The 25,876-nt window shown below is 41.4% G+C and overlaps 1 protein-coding gene across 3 annotated transcripts in view; it reads left to right on the top strand.

Annotated features, from left to right (window-relative positions):
* GPM6A (glycoprotein M6A) overlaps nucleotides 1-25,503 on the top strand; it is a 356,200-nt gene extending 330,697 nt beyond the window's left edge. For all 3 annotated transcript variants that reach the window (XM_030312069.1, XM_030312067.1, XM_030312066.1), the window contains 4 exons: nucleotides 10,800-10,953; nucleotides 17,393-17,469; nucleotides 18,028-18,093; nucleotides 23,370-25,503. In XM_030312069.1, coding sequence (XP_030167929.1) covers nucleotides 10,800-10,953; nucleotides 17,393-17,469; nucleotides 18,028-18,093; nucleotides 23,370-23,522 — 450 coding nt within the window. In that variant the 3' untranslated portion in view covers nucleotides 23,523-25,503. The remainder of the gene's footprint in view (nucleotides 1-10,799; nucleotides 10,954-17,392; nucleotides 17,470-18,027; nucleotides 18,094-23,369) is intronic.
* The last annotated feature ends 373 nt before the right edge of the window (nucleotides 25,504-25,876 follow it).

The following is a 25,876-nucleotide window of genomic DNA, read 5'->3' as shown; positions in this document are numbered from 1 at the left end:
GTATTATGTAATTTCTGTTTGATATGACATAAGGTAAATATCGTACTATTACTGGGGCACCTGGGTGGCTCAGTTGGTCAAGCGTCCAACTTTGGCTCAGGTCACATCTCACGGTTTGTGAGTTCGAGCCCCACATCAGGCTCTGTGCTGACAGCTCAGAGCCTGGTGCCTGCTTCGGATTCTGTCTCCCTCTCTCTCTGCCCCTCCCCTGCTCATGCTCTGTGTCTCTGTCTCTCAAAAGTAAATAAACATTAAAAAAAAACTTTTTTAAATTGTGCTATTACTATTGTACTATTTTTAATCCTTACTGATAATGATACTTACTGGTAAACTTATAGTCTAAAACTACAGCAAGGCAAACAATGCATGTAGATCTGTTAAAGCACAAGAGTGGTTTAAAAATTGAGTAATGTAGTTGCAAGTACTTTTGAACATTTATGCAGAATAATTTTCCTATAAAGAAATGTTGGAACTTCCATTATTGGCTGAAAAACATAAGAAACATGTTTTTCTTATATTGCCGGTGTCGTATAGGAACATCTGTGTGATTGCAGCATATGTTTCATATTAAATAAGAGGTCTCTAAAAAGGAATGATATAACGTATATGAATCTCACAGAAAAGTTTGAAAATACCTGTTCATCACCAAACCTATGTTATTGTTTTACCAGCTTGTAGCAAGTTCTGTCATGCTGTTCAGTGTCAGCAGTGATAATCATCTGCAGAAAGGTTGCCCGTGTTGTGGGTGTTCGTGACTTGCCCTGGAATCATTTCTTGTAAGGCTCATTTCTTTGGAATGACGCTTATTGAAAGAAGTTTTTAGGATCAGTAATATCAAATTACAGATCTGGAGGTAGTTAAGTTAAAGGTCTTTGGTTGATTTCAAAAATAAAATATGACTATTCTCTGGGCTACTTGTCAGTGATCCCTAAGCGAAGATACCTGTCTCTGTGAAGAAAGCAAGTTGCGATTTGAGATTCATGTGCCGCCGATAGAGTATGGTGATTTCAGTTAGTGATAGGCTGTTTCCTACCATCGGGAATCATCACAATACTACCTGTGGGCCTTAGCGAGTCACATGACTCCTTGAGCTCACACTTGACTCAGTTACAGAATGAAGACAGTAGATCATCCCTTCTGCTCGTTCCAGCCCAGAGACTCCATGATGCTAAAGCACTAGTGAAATAATAGAGAAAACCAGTATCTCTAGGCACGTTTTCACCATCGGGGAGCAACCTTTTGCCAGGAAGGGTGCAGTTGATTATGCTGCTTCGTTGAGAATTGTAAAATCACTTCCTCGGGTCGTATGCAGAAGTAAAAGATCACAGAAGAAAACTGCTATCTCTGTACGGTTAATAATGATCTGCTGGCCTTTCACACGGCCCAAAGATATTTCAAATGAGAATTTTTAAAGCGAAAACACGAGCCACCTTTTCTTCTATAATAGTAACAATAGTGTTCATCGGTCCCGCCCAAAAGACCAGAAGCTGCGTGGGCTCCTCCAGAGGGGACGCAGGAGGGAGTTGGCCCCCTAAGACACCCCACCCACCTGGAGGTGGGTGCACCCCCAACCTGGGAAGGAGCAGAACTCGGCAAGAGCCGGAGCTGTATCCTTGTGCACCTGCAGAGGTCTGTCCCCACACCCAGGGGCACAGCCGCACTGCCCGGAAGCAGGTGGGAGCTGTGGTGCCGCAGGACCTGATACCCTCTCTACCCACCTTGCTGGTCCCTCGGGGCTTGTGGTCAGAGTGAATGGGGGTGGGGATTCAGTCACCTTCTCCTGCTACCCTTTTCCTTTGTTTCCTATTTCCACTCTGTTTTTCCCCCCATTTGTAGGTAGATGGTACCTTACAGTCCACTCTGTGTTCTGTGAGTTCACCTGTTAGCCCATGGTATCTTCCTTCACTTTAAAAATGTCCTATTGATGCTACACCCATGCATTTCTTGAAATACTGAGTAATACTGAAAGGTGAAATAGTTTTTTTGCAGCAACCATATTAAGTGAAAAGCTTCCAGAAGACAGACTAAAAGAAACTTGTCATTCTGTCCTGTTCCTCTATGTTGTATAGAAAGTAAAATGGCTACAAACTGAACTGACATCAGCACAAATGAAATTAATTTTTTTAATGTTTATTTATTTTTGACAGAGAGAGAGACAGAGCCTGAGCAGGGGAGGGGCAGAGAGAGAGGGAGACACAGAATCCGAAGCAGGCTCCAGGCTCTGAGCCGTCAGCACAGAGCCCGACTCGGGGCTCGAACCCACAAACCGCGAGATCATGACCTGAGCTGAAGTCGGACGCTCAACCGACTGAGCCACCCAGGTGCCCCACGAATGAAGTTAATTTTAAAGCAGCATTATATCACTGAATAGAGGATGCTGATCAATACTCTCTTTTCTCAGTGGATGCTCTTGAAAGCAGAAGTTGATCTGCATTATAAATTTCCTCGCCTGCGTATCAAAACCAGTTGAAATCCATTTCAGAATTTTAGGTGCTGTCATTCAAAACCCTGAATGTGCGGCACATTAAATGTAAAAGCACAGTTTTAACCTTTGTATTATGACATCAGGTGAACAGTTATTAAAATACTTTAAGGAACAACATTTTTTTAAATTAAATATTGGGGCGCCTGGGTGGCTCAGTCAGTTAAGCGTCCGACTTCGGCTCAGGTCATGATCTTACAGTTCGTGGGTTTGAGTATCACATCGGGTTCTGTGCTGACAGCTCAGAGCCTGGAGCCTGCTTCAGATTCTGTGTCTCCCTCTCTCTCTGCACCTACCCGCTCACACTGTCTCTCTCCTTCAAAATAAATAAACATTAAGAAAAATTAAAATAAATAAATTAAATATTAAATGGCACCAAGTTGAGTACAAGTCAACAGGTGTTATTCGATACGTTAAACACGAACTCATACTTACTTTTTTTGAATGTCTTCTCCGTTAAATATTAAACCAAAATATCTCTTTATTCAGTTGCAATTGGGGAGGCATTCAGTGTCTCACATTTTGAAATCTGAGGGTATGTGCTGTGACATCATTAAGCTTTCTTATTTCTAAAAATTTCCCATTACTGTTGTGACATCAGTGTGGATCTTGGAATTTGTCTGTGTTTGTTCCGACACTTAAGATTTTTAAGCCCAACAGTTTTGAAGTAATAGAATTCTTTTTTTAATGTTTATTTATTTATTTTGAGAAAGAGAGAGAGATCGTGATCTCACGGTCGTGAGACTGAGCCCCACATCGGGATGCACCCTGGGCGGAAAGGCTGCTTAAGATTCTCCCTGTCCCTCTGCCTCCCTCCCCCGCTCACAGTCTCTCTCTCTCTTTCTCTCTCTCTCTCTCTCTCTCTCACACACACACACACACACACACACATAAATAAAGAGAAATTAAAGCTTTAAAAAAGGAGAAATTATTTTTTAGAGCAGTTTTAGGTTCACAGCAAAATTGAGTGGAAACAGAGATTCCCTGTATACCTCCTGCCCGCACGTATGTCTGGCCTCCATCACTATGAAAATCCTGCACCAGAGTGGTACCTTTGCCACGGCCAATGAACCTAAAGTCATAGTTTACATTACTTTACCCATGGTGCACATTCAAGGCGTTTGGACAAATGTATAATGACACGTACCCACTATTACAGCATCATACAGAGTAGTCTCTCTGCCCTAAAACTCCTCTGTGCTCCACATGTTCACCCCTCCTCTTTTCTAACCCCTGGCAACCACTGATCTTTTTACTGTCTCAATAGATTGACCTTTTCCAAAATGTCACACAGTAGGTAGGCTTTTCAGCTTGGCTTCTTTCACTTAAGCATTTTTAATCTTCCCTCCGTGTCTTGGCATAACTTGATAGCTCAGTTCTTTTTGGTCCTCAGGGATACTCCAGGGTCTGGATGGACCACAGCTGATTTATCCATTCACTGACTCCAGCACATCTGCATTTCCCCCGAGTTCTGGCAATCATAAAGCTGCTATACACATAGCAAATAGTTTTTAGAACAATTTTCTGATCACTACTTGTGCATAGGTAGTTTGGGGCCATAATGATGGCAGTAAGATGATGATGATTGCATCTTTTCAAGTTAATTTACATCATGTTACGTGATTTTTTTTTTCCGCCGTCAACTTTACACGGTGTATACTTTCGAGAGCCTTTTGAGTTCGGTATTGCTAGTGCTGTTCCATTTTGCATCTGTAGTGGTAGCATATTCCGGTATTGATTTGCTTGCTTTTCTTTGACTTAGCATTTCTTCGTGTTAGAATTGCGGTTCTCAAGCAGGGGCTCTTTTCCCCGCTGGGGACGTTGAGTAGTGGGCAGCTGCAGAGCTGGCATCTGGTGGGTTGAGGCCAGGGATGCCGCTAACCGTGCTGCTGTGCACAGGACACTCCCCCGTAAAGAATTTGCTGGCCCCGAATTTCCATAGTGCTGAAGTTGAGAAACCCTGGTTTAGAAATTTGGTTTCTGTCCAGTGCCTCATTCATGCATGCATTTGGCTGACACTGGCATAAATTTCTGGCAAATCGTCCCCACTTTACCTTTTTTCACTTCAGATGTACTGCTCCGAAGAGCCTAAAGATGAATGTCAAAGAAGCCTTCACATCACATGTGCTCATGAGCGCTTTATTGATTCGTGTAGAGCAGTAGCCCTTCACACCGGATGTCCGTTAGAATCACCTGCAGAGATTTTTTTTAAATATAGATACAATCTGTGCGGGCAAGGCCTGGGGCATCTCTTTCTCACAGTCGCCAGATGGTCCCCCTGTGTGGCCACGGCCGAAAACCACTATGAGAGGCTGGGCTCCCCCCAACTAATGTCCACGTAGTGAGACTTCTCCATCACAGTACATCTGGGCTCCAAGCTATTTCTGCCCGCACGATGACTATAGTTGATGATATGACATTGTGCGTTTTAAAGTTGTGCAGGGAGTAGCTCATGAAAGTTCTCATCATAAGAAAAAACAACGTGACCGTGCCTGGTGGCAGATGTTAACTGGACTTACTGGTTATAGTGAGCATTTATTTCACAGTGCATGTAAATATCGAATCATCATGTCATACACCTGATACTGGTATGTTGTCTGTCCGTTATTCCTCCATTGAAAAGAAGAGTAGTTCATTGATTTATTTAATCCTCAGGTGACAGAATAGCATCTGCCATGTTACTAGCAATGGAAAGCTGGAAATAAACTACTGATAATTATGAGAATTTTATTACATACAGAGATTTTTTGTTTTAACCTTGGATTACACTTGATCAATTTGAATAATCCTTCAGTGTGGGTAATTATCAGATTCTAAGATCAAACATTAAATAGGAAGATAGAATTATATTTTTTGCTTGTTTAATTTGGGTACTTTTGTGACCCCGAACTGCTACGCCCTGAAATACGACGGGTGTGCGCTCAAAATTCCAAAAAAAAAAAAAAAAGTTATTTTGTGCCTCTCTTAGAACAACACATATGAATTGGGCGTCATGAAAATACTTTCTCACAGCAAAGATACCTTCTGTCAGCCCTGAGAGTTCTGGCCTTGTAGCGTGCCGGGGGCAGCAAGTGTGAGTCCTTGTGGTGGTTTCCAAAGTCACGCCGTCCATCGGCCTGCAAAGTAGCGGCCACCACGGGCTTCAAAGTGTCCCAATCCACTTGGAATCTAAACCTGTTGAATGGTAAGTCCCATTCTACAGTGAACAGCACCTTCAAAGGAAGCTTTTGAAAAAACCCCTGGGACCGAAAGAAACCGAGACAGACAGGATGCGGCGAAGGCATGCTGATTACCCTCCCGGGGACTTCTGCGTGGCCTGCAGCGGCCGAAGCGCTGTGCTTCCAGCCGCGTATCGTGTTCCCCGTTCTCGAGGCTATGAATTAGCCTTGAGATCTACAATGGCAAATCATGAAAATGTGAATCAAGACGGCTTCTTTCTCCCCCAAGGAGTTCCACTAACAACATTTCTTCAGTTCTGGGGTGGTTTCCACGCTTTCTAGAGCCTTTCTCGAGTGGGAGCCCACTTTGAATAACTTGCCCAGACTCGAGAACTTCTCCTCCTTTTTATTTTCTCCACACGTGAAGTAAAGTCTAATTCCCTTATTCTGTACGGTCCTATCATTCAGGAAAAACGTATATTTTGATAGTAGTGGCAGCGATCACAATAATGCTCTCGCACGAAGACAGCTAATGTTTTGTCTGTGCTGCTTAAGAGCCACAGTCTTTGCTAAATGATTTTTATGTGTTACCTCTTTGCAGCCTCACTAAATCATGTGAGATCAATTTTGCAGGTGTTCTCATTTTACAAAGGCAGACACCGCAGCATAAAGAGCAGTCAGACCCCGTCCAGCTCAGAAGCCTGTGCCTTTAATCAATGTGCTATAAATCCCCCTTTATGGCTAAACAAATGTGACATTTAGGTTGGGGACACATCGGTGAGTGGCATGTTGGTGCTGGACAAATCCCTCAGCCTCTGCCTTCTTACAGAATAGAATCAAATGGCAAAGAAGGGAAAATGACTTGTATCAAATCTACAGATTAGCAGTGTTGAAGGTGAATGGGTGCTGGTACGCAGAGCATTCTTTTTCTTCCTTTTTAATGTTTATTTATTCTTGAGAGAGAAAGACCGAGCGTGGGCCAGGGAGGGGAAGAGAGAGAGGGAGACACAGAATTTGAAGCAGGCTCCAGGCTCTGAGCTGTCAGCATAGAGCCTGACGTGAGGCTCGAACCAACGGACCGTGAGATCATGACCTGAGCCAAAGTCAGACGCTTAACTGACTGAGCCGCCCAGTTGCCCCGGTACACAGAGCATTCTTTAAAAATTTTTTTTTTCAACGTTTATTTATTTTTGGGACAGAGAGAGACAGAGCATGAACGGGGGAGGGGCCGAGAGAGAGGGAGACACAGAATCGGAAACAGGCTCCAGGCTCTGAGCCATCAGCCCAGAGCCCGACGCGGGGCTCGAACTCACGGACCGCGAGATCGTGACCTGGCTGAAGTCGGACACTTAACCGACTGTGCCACCCAGGCGCCCCGAGAGCATTCTTAACGTATGGAAACTTTGAGGCTCAGCAGACCTTTGTCACCTAGACTGGGTGCATAAGGCCATGAGAACTGACAGATTTGGAGCTAGCAGCCACACAGCCCAGTGAACTTCATCTGTTTATTTGCTTCATTCCAGTTCCAGAAAAGAGAAAAAATAAAGATTACCCAAGAAATATTTCCCTTTCTCTCTCGTAGAGTCAGACACAATGTTTACCATAGACAATCAAGTGTGTTTTAAGACCAGATATTGTGTAGATTTCCACATCTAGGAATATTTGTTTTCTTGTGAGAAAAATAAGGGGTAAGTGTTTATTGCTTTCTGTGACTGAAATCCTCTGATATATTTTTACACATACTAGGCCCTCAGTAAGTACTTGTTGAGCAAGACGAAATAATTGTGAAAGTGATATAAACTTTAATAATTCTATTAAAGAGTAAATAGCTGTTAAAGGATATTTACTCCAGTTCCTTCAGTGATTTATTTTTTTAATGTTTATTTATTTATTTTTGAGTGAGAGAGAGTGTGAGCGGGGAGGGGGCTGAGAAAGAGGGAGACAGAGAACCGTAAGCAGGCTCTGCACTGTCCGCACAGAGCTCGAAGCAGGGCTTGAACTCACGACCTGCGAGATCATGACTTGAACTGAAACCAAGAGTCATATGCTTAACCAACTAGGTCACCCAGGCGCCCCTCCTTCGGTGATTTAAATAAGTTAATATTCAACAGGTTTTATTTTCTAACATTTTTAGACCTGGCTTTGTTTCATCTTCGATGTAAAGGTATAATTCTGTCTGCCAAATCATAGTTCAAGGGCATTGCTAAACTAGTTGTTGACTATTCAAATTCTCCAACCATTAGTATTGCCGAGTAGAGGCTAACAGGAAGTCAGATTTGAATGGAGATTAAGCAGTGTTATAATTAGAAAGTACGTATTTAAGTACGTTCTGGGTTTCTGAAATCCTGCGACATTTGCCAGTTTATAGGAGACAGGTTTGATCTCCGGTCTCATTGGCTTTATCTTGACTCTTTTCATATTTGTTGTACCAATTCCCTACTATCCTTAATCCCATTAATTTCTATATTAATCACAACACAACTTTAATACAGGTGCATAAGCTCTAACATGACAGTGACACCAAGTTTATCATTTTTCAAAAATGTTACTTTAATATGTATTCTGAGAATTACTACATGAGTTTCACTTCTCTGAGATTTTACTGAAATCATGAACTCATAACTCTCCATAACTCTCGCCAAAGGAATTAATAGAGTTGAATAAGAGATTTCGTTCCGTACAGTGTATTTATTTTATTCTGTATTGTCATTTTGAAAATGTGACTTGACATGTTCAAGTTAAACCAGAATACACTACTGTTTCTCTTCAAAAGTCTTCTACAAGGTGCCTTTGAAACTCAGAAGGGAACCACGTATCTATAGAAACTTAGCTTTTGGTGTCCAAGGACCACATTTCAGACACTTTCAAATAGAATTCTATTGCCGTATTTGCTAATAGAGTTACGTTTAGACGATTAAAAATACAATTTCACCCTTATACCTATGTTCACATGTGCTGGTCATCCCATGTTCTGAGTCTGATTATATAAATACGGTACAATCATCAGGAAATTTTTCAGAAGGTGCCACTTTTCAGACAATTCATACTGTAAAGTGCACAGGCTCACAATACACGACATACACAGATAAGAAGGTAATACAATTTGGAGTGGATCGCTCTTAGGATGTGAATTTGGATCATCATCTTGAACACGTGGAGATGCACATGCAAACCGCACACACATCTTTCCACCCTCCAGTTTTGAATGGAAGATATAATTAAGGGTGGTTGGGTTGGGAGAGAGAAGGGGAGGAAGTAAAATCATATCCCTTTTGGGGACATGTACAAAATATAATCACAAGAAACAAAACTGAAGATCGAGGGAGCACGTTGCTATGTGAGTTACCTGCGAGGATGTGTCACACTGTATGAGTCTGAAGTCTACCAGCGTGCACGTCCCCTGCAGTCAGAAAACTGGGTTCCCCGCTGGGCATTCCCAGGGCGCAGAGCAGTGTGATGGCTGCTGCTGGTTGCTGACACCGTGTGTGGATGGAAGGAATGGATAAATGTATGAGTCAGCCCTTGAAAAGTGGATAGCAGCGTAGGTCTAAAAACTCTTCCCTGGGTTTTTTTCTTCCTTCTTGTTTTCTCTGGCTGGACAATGACTTGGTAATCATAAGGTCAGGACATGAGTGATGGCAGAGAAGGCTATAGTCTTACTCGGTGACACAGGATTCAAATGAGAAGAACCACACGTTGTAGCAGAACGCTTGTTACAGGAGTGACTTTCTTCTTTGGCTACTTTTCAGGGATAATACGGATTTTAATCTCTGATATCTGAGTATGATGAATTAACACCACATAACAATAATGTGGCCACTCCCATGAGCCTCACTGCTTTCATCCTCTGTTTCTAGTTGGTGTTTATGTACGTGGGTACTTCATGTAATGGATTTCTCCTGTGATCATGGGAAATCTGCTAATCAGTCCAGTGGCACACCACTTGCATTGAGAAATATAATCAGTTTGTATTAACGTGTACATTCAAGCCTTCACTTAAACCTCAGGGGATTGTGACTCACACTTGTTCTTCTTCAGTCATATCTGAATCCAAGTCTTAGCTTGGACAATTCAGGGTGTATATTGATGTAGACAATTTTACATGTAGATAATATGGATTAAATAGTTGATAAGTAATGTGAAGCGTACATCTATCTTTTACCAGCTCTCCATCCATCTACCAATGTGGGCGTCTTTTTATCCAGCATCTAAGTCGTGCTTAAATCCAAAATGCGTTTAACTTATGCTGAAACGAAGTCTCTTGTTCAGCTGTATCTGGGCATCTGAACAGCCTCTTCTGGCGTTTTATAAATACTAAAAATGTTTCTGAAATAAGCAAAAAAAAGCCCCTTTAGGTTCAGCTGAAAAATCACATTTTAGTATGTTTCTATAGTGAAAGTAAAATTAATATTCATGAAAAAAGACTTCAAACTTAAAGTTTACAGAAATCTGAAAAGAAGTACACACTTGTATATCATTAATGCTAAAATGACTTGAGAATTACCCCTTTACAATATTAAATGTAAACATGACTAAGCAGCTTATGTAATTAGGTGAATGGTGCTCATTTAGTTGTAATATAAATTTATTGACGTTTTGGGGCACGTGGGTGGCTCAGTCAAGCGTCCAACTTCGGCTCAGGCCATGAGCTCACGGTTCATGGGTTCAAGCCCCACGTCGGGCTCTGCGCTGACAGCTCGGAGCCCAGAGCCCGCTTTGGATTCTGTGTCTCCCTCGCTCTCTGCCCCTCCCCCACCTGTGCTCGGTCTCTCAAAAATAAATAAATGTAAAAAATGTTTTCCTAATTTATTGACATTTTAACTTTGCAGAATTCCCTCTAAATATACCAGGTAATATTTTCTAAAAAACGTGAGGTGAGATTTTTGAGACAAATACATGAATGAAACAGACATAAAGACGCAGAAGGCTCCTTCCTTCCTTTGTTCGTCACCTCTGCTGTGATGCGATTTGCCAGCAGGTTGTTCACAGGAACCCACTTCCTCTCTCAGCTTCCCGTGGCCCACTTCCTAAGGTGTTGGTGATAATGATCTGCGCACGAGGGCACTTACCCCTTCGAACTGGGTTTTCTAGATTAGTCCCAAAGCTCTTCTTTTCCAGTAACTTGCACATTCTCTCTCTCGACTCTCTCTCTGTTGCAGTTCATTATGCTGACCTACCTTTTCATGTTGGCCTGGCTGGGAGTCACGGCCTTCACCTCCCTGCCAGTTTACATGTACTTCAACCTGTGGACCATTTGCCGAAACACCACCTTAGTGGAGGGAGCGAACCTCTGCCTGGACCTTCGTCAGTTTGGTAGGTGGATCTCTAACTAAAACAAGGCCTCGTACTGTCTTAGCCTAAATGACTGTGTCTGGAATATTGCAGATCACTTTGGAGCCATGATTACTTCTTCTAGCAAAGAGATAAATGTGTCACAGTATTCACTTTCAAGACATTCCTTTTAAATTCACATAAGTAGGAATTTAAGAGAGATTGGAAGTTGATCTCATAACATGAATATACAATGTGTGTGTTTGAACGGGCTGTCGAGTTGTGTTTCCTGGTGTTGGCACGAAATAATTGTGATGCCCTCAATCTGATTCCTTTGTACTTTTCCAGACTTGATGTGATGCTTGCATCTACTTTTTTTTTTAATTTTTTTTTTTAATGTTTATTTATTTTTGAGACAGAGCATGAACGGGGGAGGGTCAGAGAGAGAGGGAGACATAGAATCCGAAGCAGGCTCCGGGCTCCGAGCTGCCGGCACAGAGCCCAACGTGGGGCTCGAACTCATGAACCGTGAGATCACGACCTGAGCCAAAGTCGGAGGCTTAACCGACTGAGCCATCCAGGCGCCGCAGTGCTTGAATCTACTTTTATTCTCCCATGATAAACTATACAATTTGTGAAATCTAGAGTGAAGACCATCTAATAAATACGTGTTGCACTGGCTTCTGAAATAAGGCAGAAAAAGTTAGCATATAATATTAGAAAATCAAAGAATCTCTAAGCCAATCAATAGTCCTCTTTGGTTATTTTTGTTTAGGGCTAAAAGCTCATGTGATAAAATGAGTTTCATACGTGTAGATGAGCTTGTGATACACGGATCCTATTCTGATTGTTTTGTCCACGTTGACTTGTTTGTCAACAACAACTGTCACAACAATTCTACATGGTGGATGCTACTATCATCCTCTTTATAAATGACAAAACTGAGGCACAAAGAGGTTACGTGAGTTCCCCAAGGTTATCCAACTAGTAAGTGACAGCACTGGGATTCAAACCCAGGCCGTCTGGTTTCGGAGTCTGGTAATTACAAGTCAGCACACGACTCTGTCCTGTTGACAGACGAATGTGGAGAAATGGATCCAGTCTTGCCTAACCTATTTGGAATCCTAGTCCCCCGTTCATAAAAAAAACATGGCAGCTACACAATTTACAAAAGACCTGGAGATCCACACGTTTGCATGGTTTTTTTCCCCAGGGACAGGCTATTAAAATCTAAGCCATGAACATCTGGGAATGCTCCCTAAGATTTTCTCTAATGAGGTCTCCACATACTTCGGGAAAGCGGGGAACATTTCACTAGGTACTGTCCGCAGGGCTTGTGGCTCTTTGGGGGTGCTCTAGACAGGTTGTAGGGTACAGCACCACCGTCCAACCCAGCCAGCTGTATGTTCCAAAGCTGTGGCCCGCTCGCCATCCCGAAAGCCAGAATCCTGATCCTAATAAAAAGCAGCATCTGCTCGGTGGATGAAGTTCTTGGCAAGAAGACAGCAGAGGGAATATGGACAGCTCTTCTCCTGGAGAGGTTTCAATCTTGGAATCATGTCCCACGTAAACGCAGGAAGAGAACGTCGGCAACAGCGGTTGGAGGCCACCAGAACAGCTGCTTGGAAAACATGGCCCTCCTTTCAGTCCCTCCCCCTCGATGTCTTTTATTCTGCTGATCTGCAAATTGGAAATTGGAAGAGAGGTGACCGGCCTCTCAGACACGGTTGCCACCTAAAATACGGGCCACCTAGTGAAGTTTCAATTTGGGGTAAACAGGCAATTTTTTTTAGTAGAGTGTGTCCCAGATATTGTCTGGGCCACACTTCTGGTAGGTGTAAACCCTGACGAGGGTTAAAGCTGCTCTTTGAACCTTAGCACTGCTTATGACATAGTTATCAAGATTTATTCTAATTTAACTCTTATCCATGCTGTGGAAGAGAAGGCACTTTTCAGACGCCATGCAACCTTTTGCATCAGCTATTATATCTTTGTGTTTGCCCTCAATACAGAATCTACTGCCTGGATGGCATTTATTTGGTTTCCGAAAAACACACCCTTAATAAGAAGCCTGAATGTACATGTAGCAGTCAGGTTATCAAGGGGCATCAGCATAGAAACGGACACTCGTCCAGGTCTGGATTATGATGAGTACAGACATGTACTAATGTCCTCAAGAAAAGTGATCAGGTGGAAAAGAACATGCTATAAATCAATTTCCCTCGTTTTGCGAAGTGGTCTCATTACATCTAGGTGGTATCTTCTCTCTTAGGGGTCAAGGTCTTTGGGCTGCATGGTGGGGCCTGTCGTCACATAGCGGCTGCTGTGCCTGCTTAGTTTCTAGTTGCATTTCACCGTTCATTCCCCTGCATGTGATAAATGTATATATGGCATGCAGATCGAATGGGAAGCTGGGGCAGTATGCAGTTCATACACCTGTGGAATTTAAAGATGGTTAGTCCTATCGGGGTTGGCCATGTTTCAAAATTAGTCATGAAATAATTTGTCTTGCAGTTTTAATTTTTAGTGCTTTCATAATTATTTCTGTCGCTTTTCAATTATACGTACAGCAGTATAATGACGTTGAATGCATTAGGGATTTAGTTTAGTGACTTTGTTTCATAAATTGTTAACACTGGTCCCCATAATATCATCTAGATCCAGAATTTAAAACTATGCTTTGTTAACCCCTGGTTGTTTGATGAAACTCCCTCGGGGCCAACCACGGGGAGAGAGTGGTCCAGAGCAGGTGGTGCTCTCCTCTTAGCCTCGTAACCAAGCTTCCCTCTCCTCTAGCACATCCACACTCTGAAATAGGAGCAGCTTGTTTTGATCTGATTTCCAGTAAAAGTTCATTTCACTTGCTTATTCATACTTCTGCCAGACAAACACTTGTTGAGCTTCTGTTATGTTTAAGCACTGCTCAGTTTTGAAAGACAAAAATCTCCATGTCAAAAAGTAAAAATCTACCTGTCGAGGGGAATTGGGTTACCAGTGGAATGAAGATTACTAATCCGAAAACATGCTAATTGTCCTGGATGGTCTGGGTGGGCCCCTGTAATCACAAGAGTCCTTAAAAGTGGAAGAGGCTGTAGAGAAGTCAGAAGGAGATGGACCTCTGGAGAAAGGCACAGGAGAGATGCAGTTTTGCTAACTAGGAGCGTGGAGAAAAGAAGGCAGGAGCCAAGGAATGTGGGTAGCCTACAGAAGCTAGAAAATGATACTTCAGATATTCTATCATCTTTAAAACTGGTAATGTAAATGGTAAATTCTTTGAAAATTAAGCATTTATATTTGCTAATAGGGAGTTAATTTCCGATCACCCTTAAGGGTTCATAGCATCCTAATACCTGTTCATTCTGCTTCCCTCCACCTCTAGCTTGCAATTTCCTTCATAAGAATTTACATCCTGAGTAGTGGTGCTTCTGCTGTCCAGGAACCTCTAAGAGGCTTTCATTACTTCAATGATCAAAGTAACAGACATGAGGCATGATTTTCTCTGAAAGTTTTCCCTATTTCAGACATAACCAATTCTTAGAAAGCCAGAAGTATACTGCTTCTATTTACACAGCTTAAAGGACATTAAAAAAAAATAGGGGTGTCTGGGTGGCTCAGTCAGTTAGGTAGCTGACTCAATTTCAGCTCACTTCATGATCTCACATTTTGTGAGTTCGAGCCCCACGTCGGGCTCTGCACTCATGCCGCGGAGCCTGCATGGGATTCTGTCTCCCTTTCTCTGCCCCTCCCCCCCCAAAAATAAATAAAAGTTAAAAAAATATTTAAAAAAAAACATAGAAGAAGCTCACGGCTGCAACTCTGATGCCTCAAATTCTCACCTTTATCTCTCCTTGCAGTGTGTATCTTGCTGCTTCTCTTGTACAGTCCTAACTTGTTTGTAAGAAACTGGAAATGTCATTGTGTACCTACTTTAGTTAAGGACTTTTGTGCATCTGGTGGATAAAATATGTGTAAATGTATTCAGTATTTAGAAAAATTAGTAAATCTGAATAATATACTTAATTGGGGGTTAGGCCAATTTGGCCGTTCATCGACAGATCCGTGTGAATCAAAATAATCAAGTTTTCAGATTTGCACCGCAGCACATCTCAGATACACTTGCTCATTTTCATCGCTTCATATTACACCAATGTGCATTTGAAAACTATACTTAATTTGTAATGTGTATATTTGTGATATGTGGTAGTTACATCACAAAATTATGGACTATATATTTTTTATATCAACGTTTATAGCGTCAGGAGTACTGGAGACTGAGTGGAAGGGTTGCGTTATATAATATTTTAAAGGTGACGGAGGAAGGCTTCACCGAATAGCTGTTATTGGAAAGATAGTAGAGTCATGGGAATATTCTTCGTGGAGGGAAGATTCAGGCAAAGTGACCAAGACGTCTGGGCGCCATGCCTGGCGTCTTCCACACACAGCAGAGAGGCCAGTGTGGCTGAAGTAGAACGAGAAAGCAGGGAGAACAGACGGAGATGGGTCTGGGGGAGTCGTGGCACTCCATGATGAACACATTGCAGGATGTCAAGTTTTAGAGACTTCTATTCTGAGGAAGTAGTGAATATGGGAGGGTTTTGGCAGAAGATCCCCCTTTACAGTGTAGAAGCGTCGCTCTGGCCACCGTCGGGGGAACGGACTGTCGCAGGAGTGGAAGCAGGGAAGTCAGGTGACACTCTTGCAGGAGCCCTGAGAGCCTGGCTGTTTTTTCAAGACAGGGACTGGGTGGGCGTGTGGGTTTGAGAGAAAAAGAGGCTTCAGGGAGGGACACACTTGTTGCCGGGCCCCCCAGGAAGACTGACTTGCTGTCACATGAGCCCAGAGGCCTACAAGAAGAGCTCACCTGGGAGTGAGGCAGGCGAGGGAGGTCAGAGTTCACTTTCGAGGATGCTGCTTTTTAGAGACTTCTTAGGAATCTAAATAGAGCTGGCAGGTAAGAAATTGGTAAATGAGCCTTGACTTCAGGAGAGAGGTATGGGGCTGGCTGTCTGGATTTAGGAGTGGCTGATAATACTTAGGAAGCTCTGACACTCAGTGAGATCAGCACGGGGCAACGACGACGGAGGTGTGCGCACTGGGCGCTCCCGGGAACCAGGTCCTAGAGAGAGGGGGCCCGTGAGAATGGAAAGACAGAAGCAGGAGTCCATAGATTTGGGGAACCTAATGAAGCGAGCCTGAAGGAGAGGGAGCCATCAGCTGCCCCCCAGTGCTGCTGCTGACTGGCCAGGAAGGGGAGAACGGAGTATTCATCTTTGGTTCTAATTATGTGTAGGTCATTGCTGAGAGTTGAGGCAAAATCTGCCAGGAGAGGGTTTAAGTAGAAAGGAAGAGAAGAGAATTGCGAGCAGTGAGCGTAGTCAGTGCTTTCTAGGAGTTTTGCTGCAAAGGTGAACCAAAACCCAGGTGAGGAAATGCATGCACAGCCTAGGTATCCCACCCGGATGAAGTCTGGGAAGATCGGCACAGAGAAGGACGCCTACGAGGACGCTTCCTCAACGGTGATGCGTCTTAGGGAGTTCTGACTTCCCCTCCCCTATAGTGCCATCTATGCAGAAAGGAAAGGTCACAGAGAATGGACTGCATTCGACGGACTAGCTCAAAGCCAGAATACGTGAATGTATACACATATTAAATTAAATAAAGAGCAGGCAGTGCTAAAAGCTTAGGTATTAGTTTGCTCAGAACTTCAGGGGTTTTTCTCCTTTATATGTATATATGTTTAATGCTTCAGTAGGTCTCAGTACAAAATCAGAGACCCGTTTTAGGATCATCTCGATCTCTCTTCTGTAAAATGAGATGTGTCACGGTGTATCAACTATGTGCTTCCTAAAAATGCAAGACTCCTGCAAGCACTCCTAGATTCTGATTAAACAGTTCTGTGGTGCCGTTCAGAAATACATATTTTTGATAATTTCCCAAGTGATTCTCATGCAGTGGATCCATAAACCAACTGGAGCAAGGGTGAATTGGAGTGAAATTATACTATTTTTTTCATTTTTCCTCCTAATAGCATTGTTTTCAATATTAGCAGAGAAAAATTAATCCTTTGGGCAATATGCTTTTATAGACTTGCCAGAAGCATTGTTCCAGCAGAATAAATTTAGGTCCAGACTTCAGCACAGTCTGGGACATAGTTATCAACATAATTGTGATGCCTACACCATTACATTAATGGACCAAACCAATCAACTAGCCACAATTGAATCTGTAGATCCGGTGGCAAGGTCCAATTGAATTCAGACTGAAAATGCTTTACGTCGCTTGCAGGCGAAATAGTTTTGATCTTCCATTCATAATTCTGTGTATAATTATTATCCAGCAATAAAAGCTGAGGAAGAATGTTTCCATTATACTATAGCACAAAATGGAACTTGCCTAGATTTTATCAGCATAAGATTCCGTTTCTCTCTCTGGGCTCTTGAAAACATTTATAAACTAAGCTATGATTTTCTCCATGTTGTAGGGATTGTAACAATTGGAGAGGAAAAGAAAATTTGCACCGTCTCCGAGAATTTCCTGAGGATGTGCGAATCCACTGAGGTAAATGTTTCTAAGCTGGTTATATCGTCCAAATTTTACCTTCCTTTGAAAAATATATAATTTGAAAAATATATCATTAAATCTATATCAAATTGTCCCCTTTTTCTCTCAGAGGCAATTTTACTCACAGTGATGCTATGCAGGGGGACTGCAGAATGAATATGAATGAGGTGCTCTGTCCATTTCAGTACACATTATAACAAATATATTTTTTCTAGAAAGTACCATTTTAATGAAAGTTCAACGTTTTTGCTGTTATATTTAAAAAGATTGAACGTAGCCTTATGTTGTTACAAGATCACGGAAAACCATCATTATTAATCAGGACCTCATCTTTGTAATAAAATTATATTGAAATGATGCAGTTGCCAAGATTTAAATAATTTGCAGGAGAAAAGATACTAGGATAATGTTTTTTGGATTGAGTAAGCGAGTTATCCTAAGTACACTCTTGTTAAAGATGGACAAAGTTCTTATTCGTCAGACAGCAGCAGTCCTGACCTCTCTTCTGCTTGAAATCCTGACACGTGTTTTGATTCTCTGCGGTTTCCTTTGCAGCTGAACATGACCTTCCACCTGTTCATTGTGGCACTGGCTGGGGCTGGGGCAGCTGTTATTGCGATGGTAAGACCCCAGAGCTCTGCGGCTTGGTTTTTCAATTTGTATGAGAAAGCTATTTACTTATAGAGATGAAATTTTGTCTCCCATCCTGAAGCCCACATGAATCCTATTTATTTTAATATCAGTAAAACAAAAGGGGGGGGAAGGGGGAAACAATGGGCCCATAAATAAGTGAAAAACAAGACTTCACCTGAAAAAGTATTGTCGCTACTATTGGGATAGTATTTGGCCAGCAGTTTAAGGATCCAAACACTCAATAATACTGGCAACATTAACAAAAATAAATTCATTAGCGTTGCAGATATTAGGTTACTGTTTAACATAGAAAATCCTCTCTGTGGGGTGCCTACATGGCTCAGTCAGTTAAGCCTCCGACTTTGGCTCTGGTCAGGGATCTCCGAGTTGGTGGGTTTGAGCCCCGCGTGGGACTCTGTGCTGACAGCTCGGAGCCTACAGCCTGCTTCAGATTCTGTGTCTCCCTCTCTCTCTTCCCCTCCCCTGCTCACGCTCTGTCTCTCTGTCTCTCTCTCTCTCTGTGTCTCTCAAAAATAAATACATGTAAAAAAAAAAAAAAAAAAAGGAAAGAAAATCCTGTCTGTATCATAGAGGTATTTATCAGTGTGAATTCTAAGTCCCCTAATCAATTGCTTGACTTACATTATCCTTTTCTCCTCCTTATTTAAGAACATGAAAAAGCCACATTGAGTCACTTATGAAAAAAGAATTAATTTATTCTTCTTAACACAGACTTCGGTAGTTTTACTGTCATTTCTTTTACATCTAATTTTGTCCAGAAATATTAATCACAAGTTTTTAAAGTGAGGCTCACGCAGAGTTTGGTAGCTCCGCCGTGTTCCAGATGCCCACACTTCGTACCTCACTGTGACGGCCGGTTTGCTCACTGGACTAGGAGACACCAACAGTGGGCAGCTACTTGGAGCCTCGGTGATAGTTTTGCAGCCAAGCCCTTCAGTCCTTATTTCTGCATCCTTGTATACAAAATCATAGTCCAAAAATAAAGTAGTATAGAACTCCAGAAGGTTCCCAGTAACCTCACAAATATAGCCAATGCGATATGCAAAAAATGAGTTAATTTGGTGCCAACATAGGTTCTCATGTGTTGGCGAAAGGAACCCTTTTTAAAAATGAGAGTGTTGGGGCGCCTGGGTGGCGCAGTCGGTTAAGCGTCCGACTTCAGCCAGGTCACGATCTCGCGGTCCGTGAGTTCGAGCCCCGCGTCGGGCTCTGGGCTGACGGCTCGGAGCCTGGAGCCTGTTTCCGATTCTGTGTCTCCCTCTCTCTCTGCCCCTCCCCCGTTCATGCTCTGTCTCTCTCTGTCCCAAAAATAAATAAACATTGAAAAAAAAATTAAAAAAAAAAAAAATAAATAAATAAATAAAAATGAGAGTGTTTTGGGGTGCCTGGGTGGCTCAGTTGGTTAAGCGTCCAACTTCGCCTCGGGTCATGATCTCACAGTTCGTGAGTTCGAGCCTTGTGTCGGCTCTGTGCTGACAGCTCAGGGCCTGGAGCCTGCTTCGGATTCTGTGTGTCCCTCTCTCTCTCTGCCTCTCCCTCACTCACACTCTGTCTCTCTCTCTCAAAAATAAATAAATGTTGAAAAAAAATTTTTTAGGGGTGCCTGGGTGGCTCAGTCGGTTGAGCGTCCAACTTCGGCTCAGGTCACGATCTCACGGTGTGTGGGTTCGAGCCCCGCGTCAGGCTCTGTGCTGACAGCTCAGAGCCTGGAGCCTGCTTTGGATTCTGTGTCGCCTTCTCTCTCTGCCCCTCCCCCACTTGTGCTCTGTCTCTCTCTGTCTCTCAAAAACAAATAAGTGTAAAAATAATAACATATTTTTCAAATGAGAGTGTTTTATCTCTTATCAAAGAATAAAACTAGGAATGGGGCACCTGGGTGGCTCAGTCGGTTGAGCATCCAACTTTGGCTCAGTTCATGATCTCGTGGTTTGTGAGATCAAGTCCCACGTCGGGTTTACTGCTGTCAGACTGTCAGTGCAGAGCCAGCGTCGGAGCCTCTGTCCCCTTCTCTGTGCCCTTTCGTGGCTTTCACTTTCCCAAAAATAAATATTTTTGGGGGTGCCTGGGTGGCGCAGTCGGTTAAGCGTCCAACTTCAGCCAGGTCACGATCTCGCTGTCTGTGAGTTCGAGCCCCGCGTCGGGCTCTGGGCTGATGGCTCGGAGCCTGGAGCCTGTTTCCGATTCTGTGTCTCCCTCTCTCTCTGCCCCTCCCCCGTTCATGCTCTGTCTCTCTCTGTCCCAAAAATAAATAAACGTTGAAAAAAAATTTAAAAAAAAATAAATGAATAAATATTTTTTAAAAAAGAATAAAACGAAGAATAATCAGTGCTAAGGAGCTAATGAGCCATTTCCAGACTAGTTATTTTTAATCACTTTATGAACACTTATGTATTGAGATCTGATTCTGCTTTGCTAAAAATTATTTTTAAAAATAACAAAAAATGACTGTCAGTGCTAAAGTGAGTTTTCAGACATTTTAATTTAATATCATACTAATTGTTCAACATTTTAGATGGAGTATATCAACCTGTACATAGGAATTTTATTTCAGAATATGAGGTGCTTAATAAGATCATGTTGGCTAATTAATTGGAGGGATCAGAATGAAACAGTTAGCAAAGACTTTATATTCTCAGCCTAAAATCAGTGCTTAAATATGCCCTGGGGAAGCATTACATGTTCTGGGCAGTGACGTTCCAAACACTCATGGTCCCAGCCTGGCCGTGGGATAAGAGGAAACATCTGTTCGTACACACATTCCTGTGCAACAGATGATTATTAGGGACTTGTGCACATTCAGGTATCCAGTCATGTATTAGAGGTCTACCAAAGCACTTTTGGAAAGGAGGTATGTAATAGGGCATTTGTTCGCATTTGCTACCTTTGTGTGTGAAAAATTCTGTGCAAAAATGCATGCCTTTTAGGCATACGTAGGTGAAAAGTACCTGTCTAAATGAATAGTGTTATTTAAATTTCCCTAAAAATGCTTACTCTGAAATGAATCTATTATCAAAAACATCTCATGATTATAGATTTTTAGGTATTATGTATTTCTTAAGGAACCTGTGCTTCGCAGGAATTTAGGCATTAAGTTATATATAAACTTTACATCAAGCTGCAAGTATTTAGGATATTATGTTTTAAGTACTAAGCATCCTTTTGGATACCTAAATATATGCCAAGCATAAGTTCCTTAAGAAATACATAACACCTAACTATTGATTGACATCAGTACATATTTCCAATTTATTATCTCTGATAATAGTTTAGGTTTTAGGAGACAGGGATCCTATAACAATAATTACGGCTTCTGTTCCTGGTACTAACACTATTACCAATAATACCATTATTAGCTAATATTTCTTTAAACTCACTCTGTTGAAAGCACCGTCAAATGCTTAAATCCACGAATACATTCAGTAGTCATAATATAGCAACGGTCATTAACTTCATCCCGAACTCTTGCAATGCTCAAAGTATACCGCTGTCATTATTTCCACTTTAGAGATGAGAAAATGGAGATAAATTCTTCTCTACCAAAATACTTAAAACATCATCCAGGATTTAAGGCAAAGATCATGAGGATTTGTACGAAAACTAACACGTGATCCACTCCATTATTTTTCAGAGATGTTAGAAAGTTAGGTAGATATTAGCAGATGTGGTTCACATGGCCTTGCACCAGGGTCCAGGGACCGCTGCTCACCTCCCAAGGGACAGTAACAAGCCTGGCAGTGTGTGTTCTCCTAAGATGAGAGGGAATGTCTAAAGACCTACTGAAAAGTGTCAGTTTCTGAACCTGAATGACTTAAGCTCTTTTGAGTATTTCACTCATACATATTTCATAATAATTTAGGGGCCATATTTTCTCAGACTTCAAAAGGAAATTTTTCGTACATCTAAAAATATACTTATTCATGTGAAACATATATTAAGTACTTGCTTCTTGCTAAACACTCTGCACAGCCCTTGATATTTTCACAGCAACAACAGCAGAGTGCCACATGAATTTGGTTATGTATAGAAACTGTTCAGTCTGCATGTATGTAGTGATGGAGCTTTTCACTATGAAAGTGACACAGAGTAAAAAGATAGAACCCACTGCTCTTTCTTGCATGTGGCTTACAATTTCCACTAAACAAAATGCAAACTTTCGGAGGAAATAGAACATTCTGGAACTTCTTATTGGTGTGCATCTTTTCCCATATTGCTGTGTCAAAACTCTTTTTTTTTTCTATTGCCTGTCGAGACTACCTTAACCTACTGCAATAATGCCCATTTAGAACTGACTTTGTATTTTTTACATCTATACTTTTCTAAAACCAGCCTACCTGCTGTCTTTCGGCATACTCCTGGCTAATCAAAATTTTAGTGTTCCATTTTACTAAATTATGGGTAAAATATTGCCTACCCTTTAAAATTTAGATCAAGTAAAGCATGAGCAACTCAGTTTCTCTTTCATATTCATCCATTGAAATCCATCATTTGGAAAACTGCCTTCCCTCCCCTGTGGCCCAAGAGTGAGGGAAAGAAGGAAAAACAAACAGGTAATCTCCTAGCTGAGTCCATTCAGGTCAAATCAGGACCTTCATTACTTGAGTAACTTCATTACTCGAGACAGATCAGGAGTTTCTTTTAGAACATGGCGCTCTGTTGTGAATGAAAGCATACAAAATCCATGGGACCCAATGCTTGCTCTCTTGTACAGTCTAAGGGAAACTACAAAGTTCAGCATATGGAAAATTAACTTGATAATTCAATCCACAGGTTTATCTTGGGGGTTCCATGGTCCCTTTTTCTGTTGCATAGCGGGCAATAATATATCCTCCCATTAATTCAGAGTTGTCTAGACTCAAACTGTGTAAGTCACTATTTTCTGTTACGGATTGGAAAACGTAGGTACACGAACATGAAACGTATAATCTTTCGGTTTGGGTAAATGAGGACAGAATGGACAGGAAATATCACGGGAAGATTAAGAATCAACCTTGGATACTCCAGAATTGAAAAAGAAGAAAAAGAGATACTGAAAGAAAGGGAGCTGAGAAAATACTGTCATACAGTTGGAGACACGAGCAGGGATAATATAATTATTGATTCTGTCACCACAGAAATTTTGCTTCTGTTTTATGAGCAAACATATTCTATATAAGTCTGTAACTTGAATATTTCTTCCCTGGTAGCAAGGTGCGTTGAAGACACTGAACAGCCTTCCAGTATAAATTATTTCTGTCTTTGATTAGGTCCACTACCTTATGGTTCTGTCTGCCAACTGGGCTTACGTGAAAGATGCCTGCCGGATGCAGAAATACGAGGACATCAAGTCCAAGGAGGAGCAAGAGCTTCATGACATCCACTCTACTCGCTCCAAAGAGCGACTCAACGCATACACATAAATAAGCCCTTCCAGTCCTTTCTGCCATTCAGATGCATTGGTGTTTAACTAAGGGCCATCCAACCATCCAACCTTTTGAAAAATAAAATACAGAAGTGCTTCTCATCAATGATATGTAGGGTGACTTATGAATCACCTGAACACAATCCTTTGTTGTTGAGCACCTGGTTTCCTAATTTGTTAAATTGGTGTGATCAGATCTCTTCTACAAGCTCCTATCCAGCCTTTTCCTTTTTTCAGTTTCTCAAACTCACTTAATAATTGCGTAAGATTGAAGATACTAACATTGTCACATGCAGAGATGTCTTTTTGATTTTTAACCACTCCCCATGTGTTAATACATAACACCTTTTGCATTATTTCTTATGTTTTGAGAAGAAAAATAGCTTTTTATACTTTTTAGTTTTGATTTCGGTAACTAGTTTAACTACAGGTAACCTTCAAAGGGACCACTGTACATTATGAACACTAGACAGAGATGGTACCATGATGACTCTTCTTGTAATATGGAAATCCTGTCTGGAGGTCCGGGACCACGTCACGACAGGCCCTGGTTCATGTTCTCATCAATCTAAGGTGCAATTTCTAAATTTGTAAGAGTAGGATTAAAAAAAAAAAAAGTGCTTCTTATCTTTGTTAACATTGTATTTTTTTCTTGATGTACTTAAAAGGTATTTCTCTCTGATTACTCATGTTTCTGTTGTGAGCACGTAGAAACAGTGACGCTAATGCATGGCTAGCTGCCTTTTTAAGATTGTGACACCAGACTTACCTTTTCAAGTTTAGTATAGAGACAATTTTAATGGAAATGACTACTGTGAACTATTGAAGAATGACCTCTTTGTGATTTAAGCTGTGGCTGGATTGGAACTTTTAATATGCTAATGTGGAACATTAATTACCTTTATGAAGGTGGTATATTAAAAATAAGCACACTAACCCCTCGGAAGTTGTTTTACCTACTTTAAAATGTTTTAACGGATTGCACCTCTGTAAACTATCCCTCCGATGTATATGATATATTTGAAAAGGCTTCCATTAATATAATAGTTTTGCTTGCAGCCTTCCGATCTATGTTGGTTTACCTGTAGTGTTTTTTAAAGTGTGGTCAGCGGCCACTATAGAATGTATCCCTCCCGAGTGTAGTGATATATCTGTGTTTTTATTTGAAGTCATTTTAACCAAATGTTCATTCATAATCATTTATAAGAAGTACCTATATCAAATGAATAAAAAAAAAAAAAGCAATCAGTATTACTGGACCAAAATTGGTGTTTGTTTTAACCTTGACTCTTCTTTTGATTATTTCTAATGCTACAAGAATGCTGTAAAGTGTCTTCTACAATGATGTAGCCCTGACAAGACATTTTTGTCAGTGTATAAAAATTAGGTAGTATTGTGCACTGATTTGACCATTGTGAAATCTTTTCTCAGTGTAAGTGCATTTCTAATAAAATTTATGAGTGAAACAATCTTTGTACAATGACCACTCATGCATCATCCGTAATTTCTCAAGTTCTTGTAGTAGGTAGAGGGGTATTATTAGGGTTATCTGTGGCATGATTATGCATTCTGTAGTATAATTTAATTAATTTGGGGTTTTGCTTCTTTTCTTTTTTTTACACGTAGATTATCTTACTGGTTCAACATTTTTTCTGATATAGGCAGTATTACAGATATTCAGCAAAAGTATTAATGGGCTTCTTTAAAATTCTATATTATAGTGTTTCAGTTCTGTGTCTTAACAGTTTGTGATGATTTTTACAACTGTCTTTTAAACTTATGTAATGATGTTGATGCTTTTGGCTTTTTTTTTCCTGGTATTAGAGTTTGTATTTTCACAAAGAGTGCTTTGTAGCAGGCATTACAATTAATCTCTTTTGTACATAAATGTGCCAACAGCTCGATGGTGGCGTTTTTGAAATGTAGAACGAAGTGCTTGCAAAATGTAATAAATACACTTGTGTACTTTGTGTACTTATTATTAGTTTCTGCAGTGTGGTTTTTTGTGTGTGTTTTTCTTTGTTTTGTTTATTCCTCTCTCCTCTGTGTGTACCCTCTTTCCAGATGCAATGGACACTGTCGTCGTAGGATGCTTATGACCTCAGTTGAGCTGACCTAACCCTGAACTGAAAATTCTTTGCGTGACATGCAGCATAGAAAAGCCAGAGGGTTGGGGAGAGGGCGAAGGTGGAAAGATTTCGGAGGCCATTTGGTTTAGCAAATGATAACGATGCCCAACTTCCGCTATTTCCTTGCCTAATTTCTATTGTTTTGTGTTTTCTTTAGACCTTCATAAACTAATAGAGACACAAAAAAAGGCTAATTCAATTCAGAAAGAAAAATGATTTCTTG

This window comes from Lynx canadensis, chromosome B1 (genome assembly GCF_007474595.2).
Source record: "Lynx canadensis isolate LIC74 chromosome B1, mLynCan4.pri.v2, whole genome shotgun sequence".
In the NCBI taxonomy this organism is placed as follows: Eukaryota; Metazoa; Chordata; class Mammalia; order Carnivora; family Felidae; genus Lynx; species Lynx canadensis.
The sequence above is the reverse complement of the archived record's forward strand: the minus strand, read 5'-3'. Positions and strand labels throughout refer to the sequence as shown.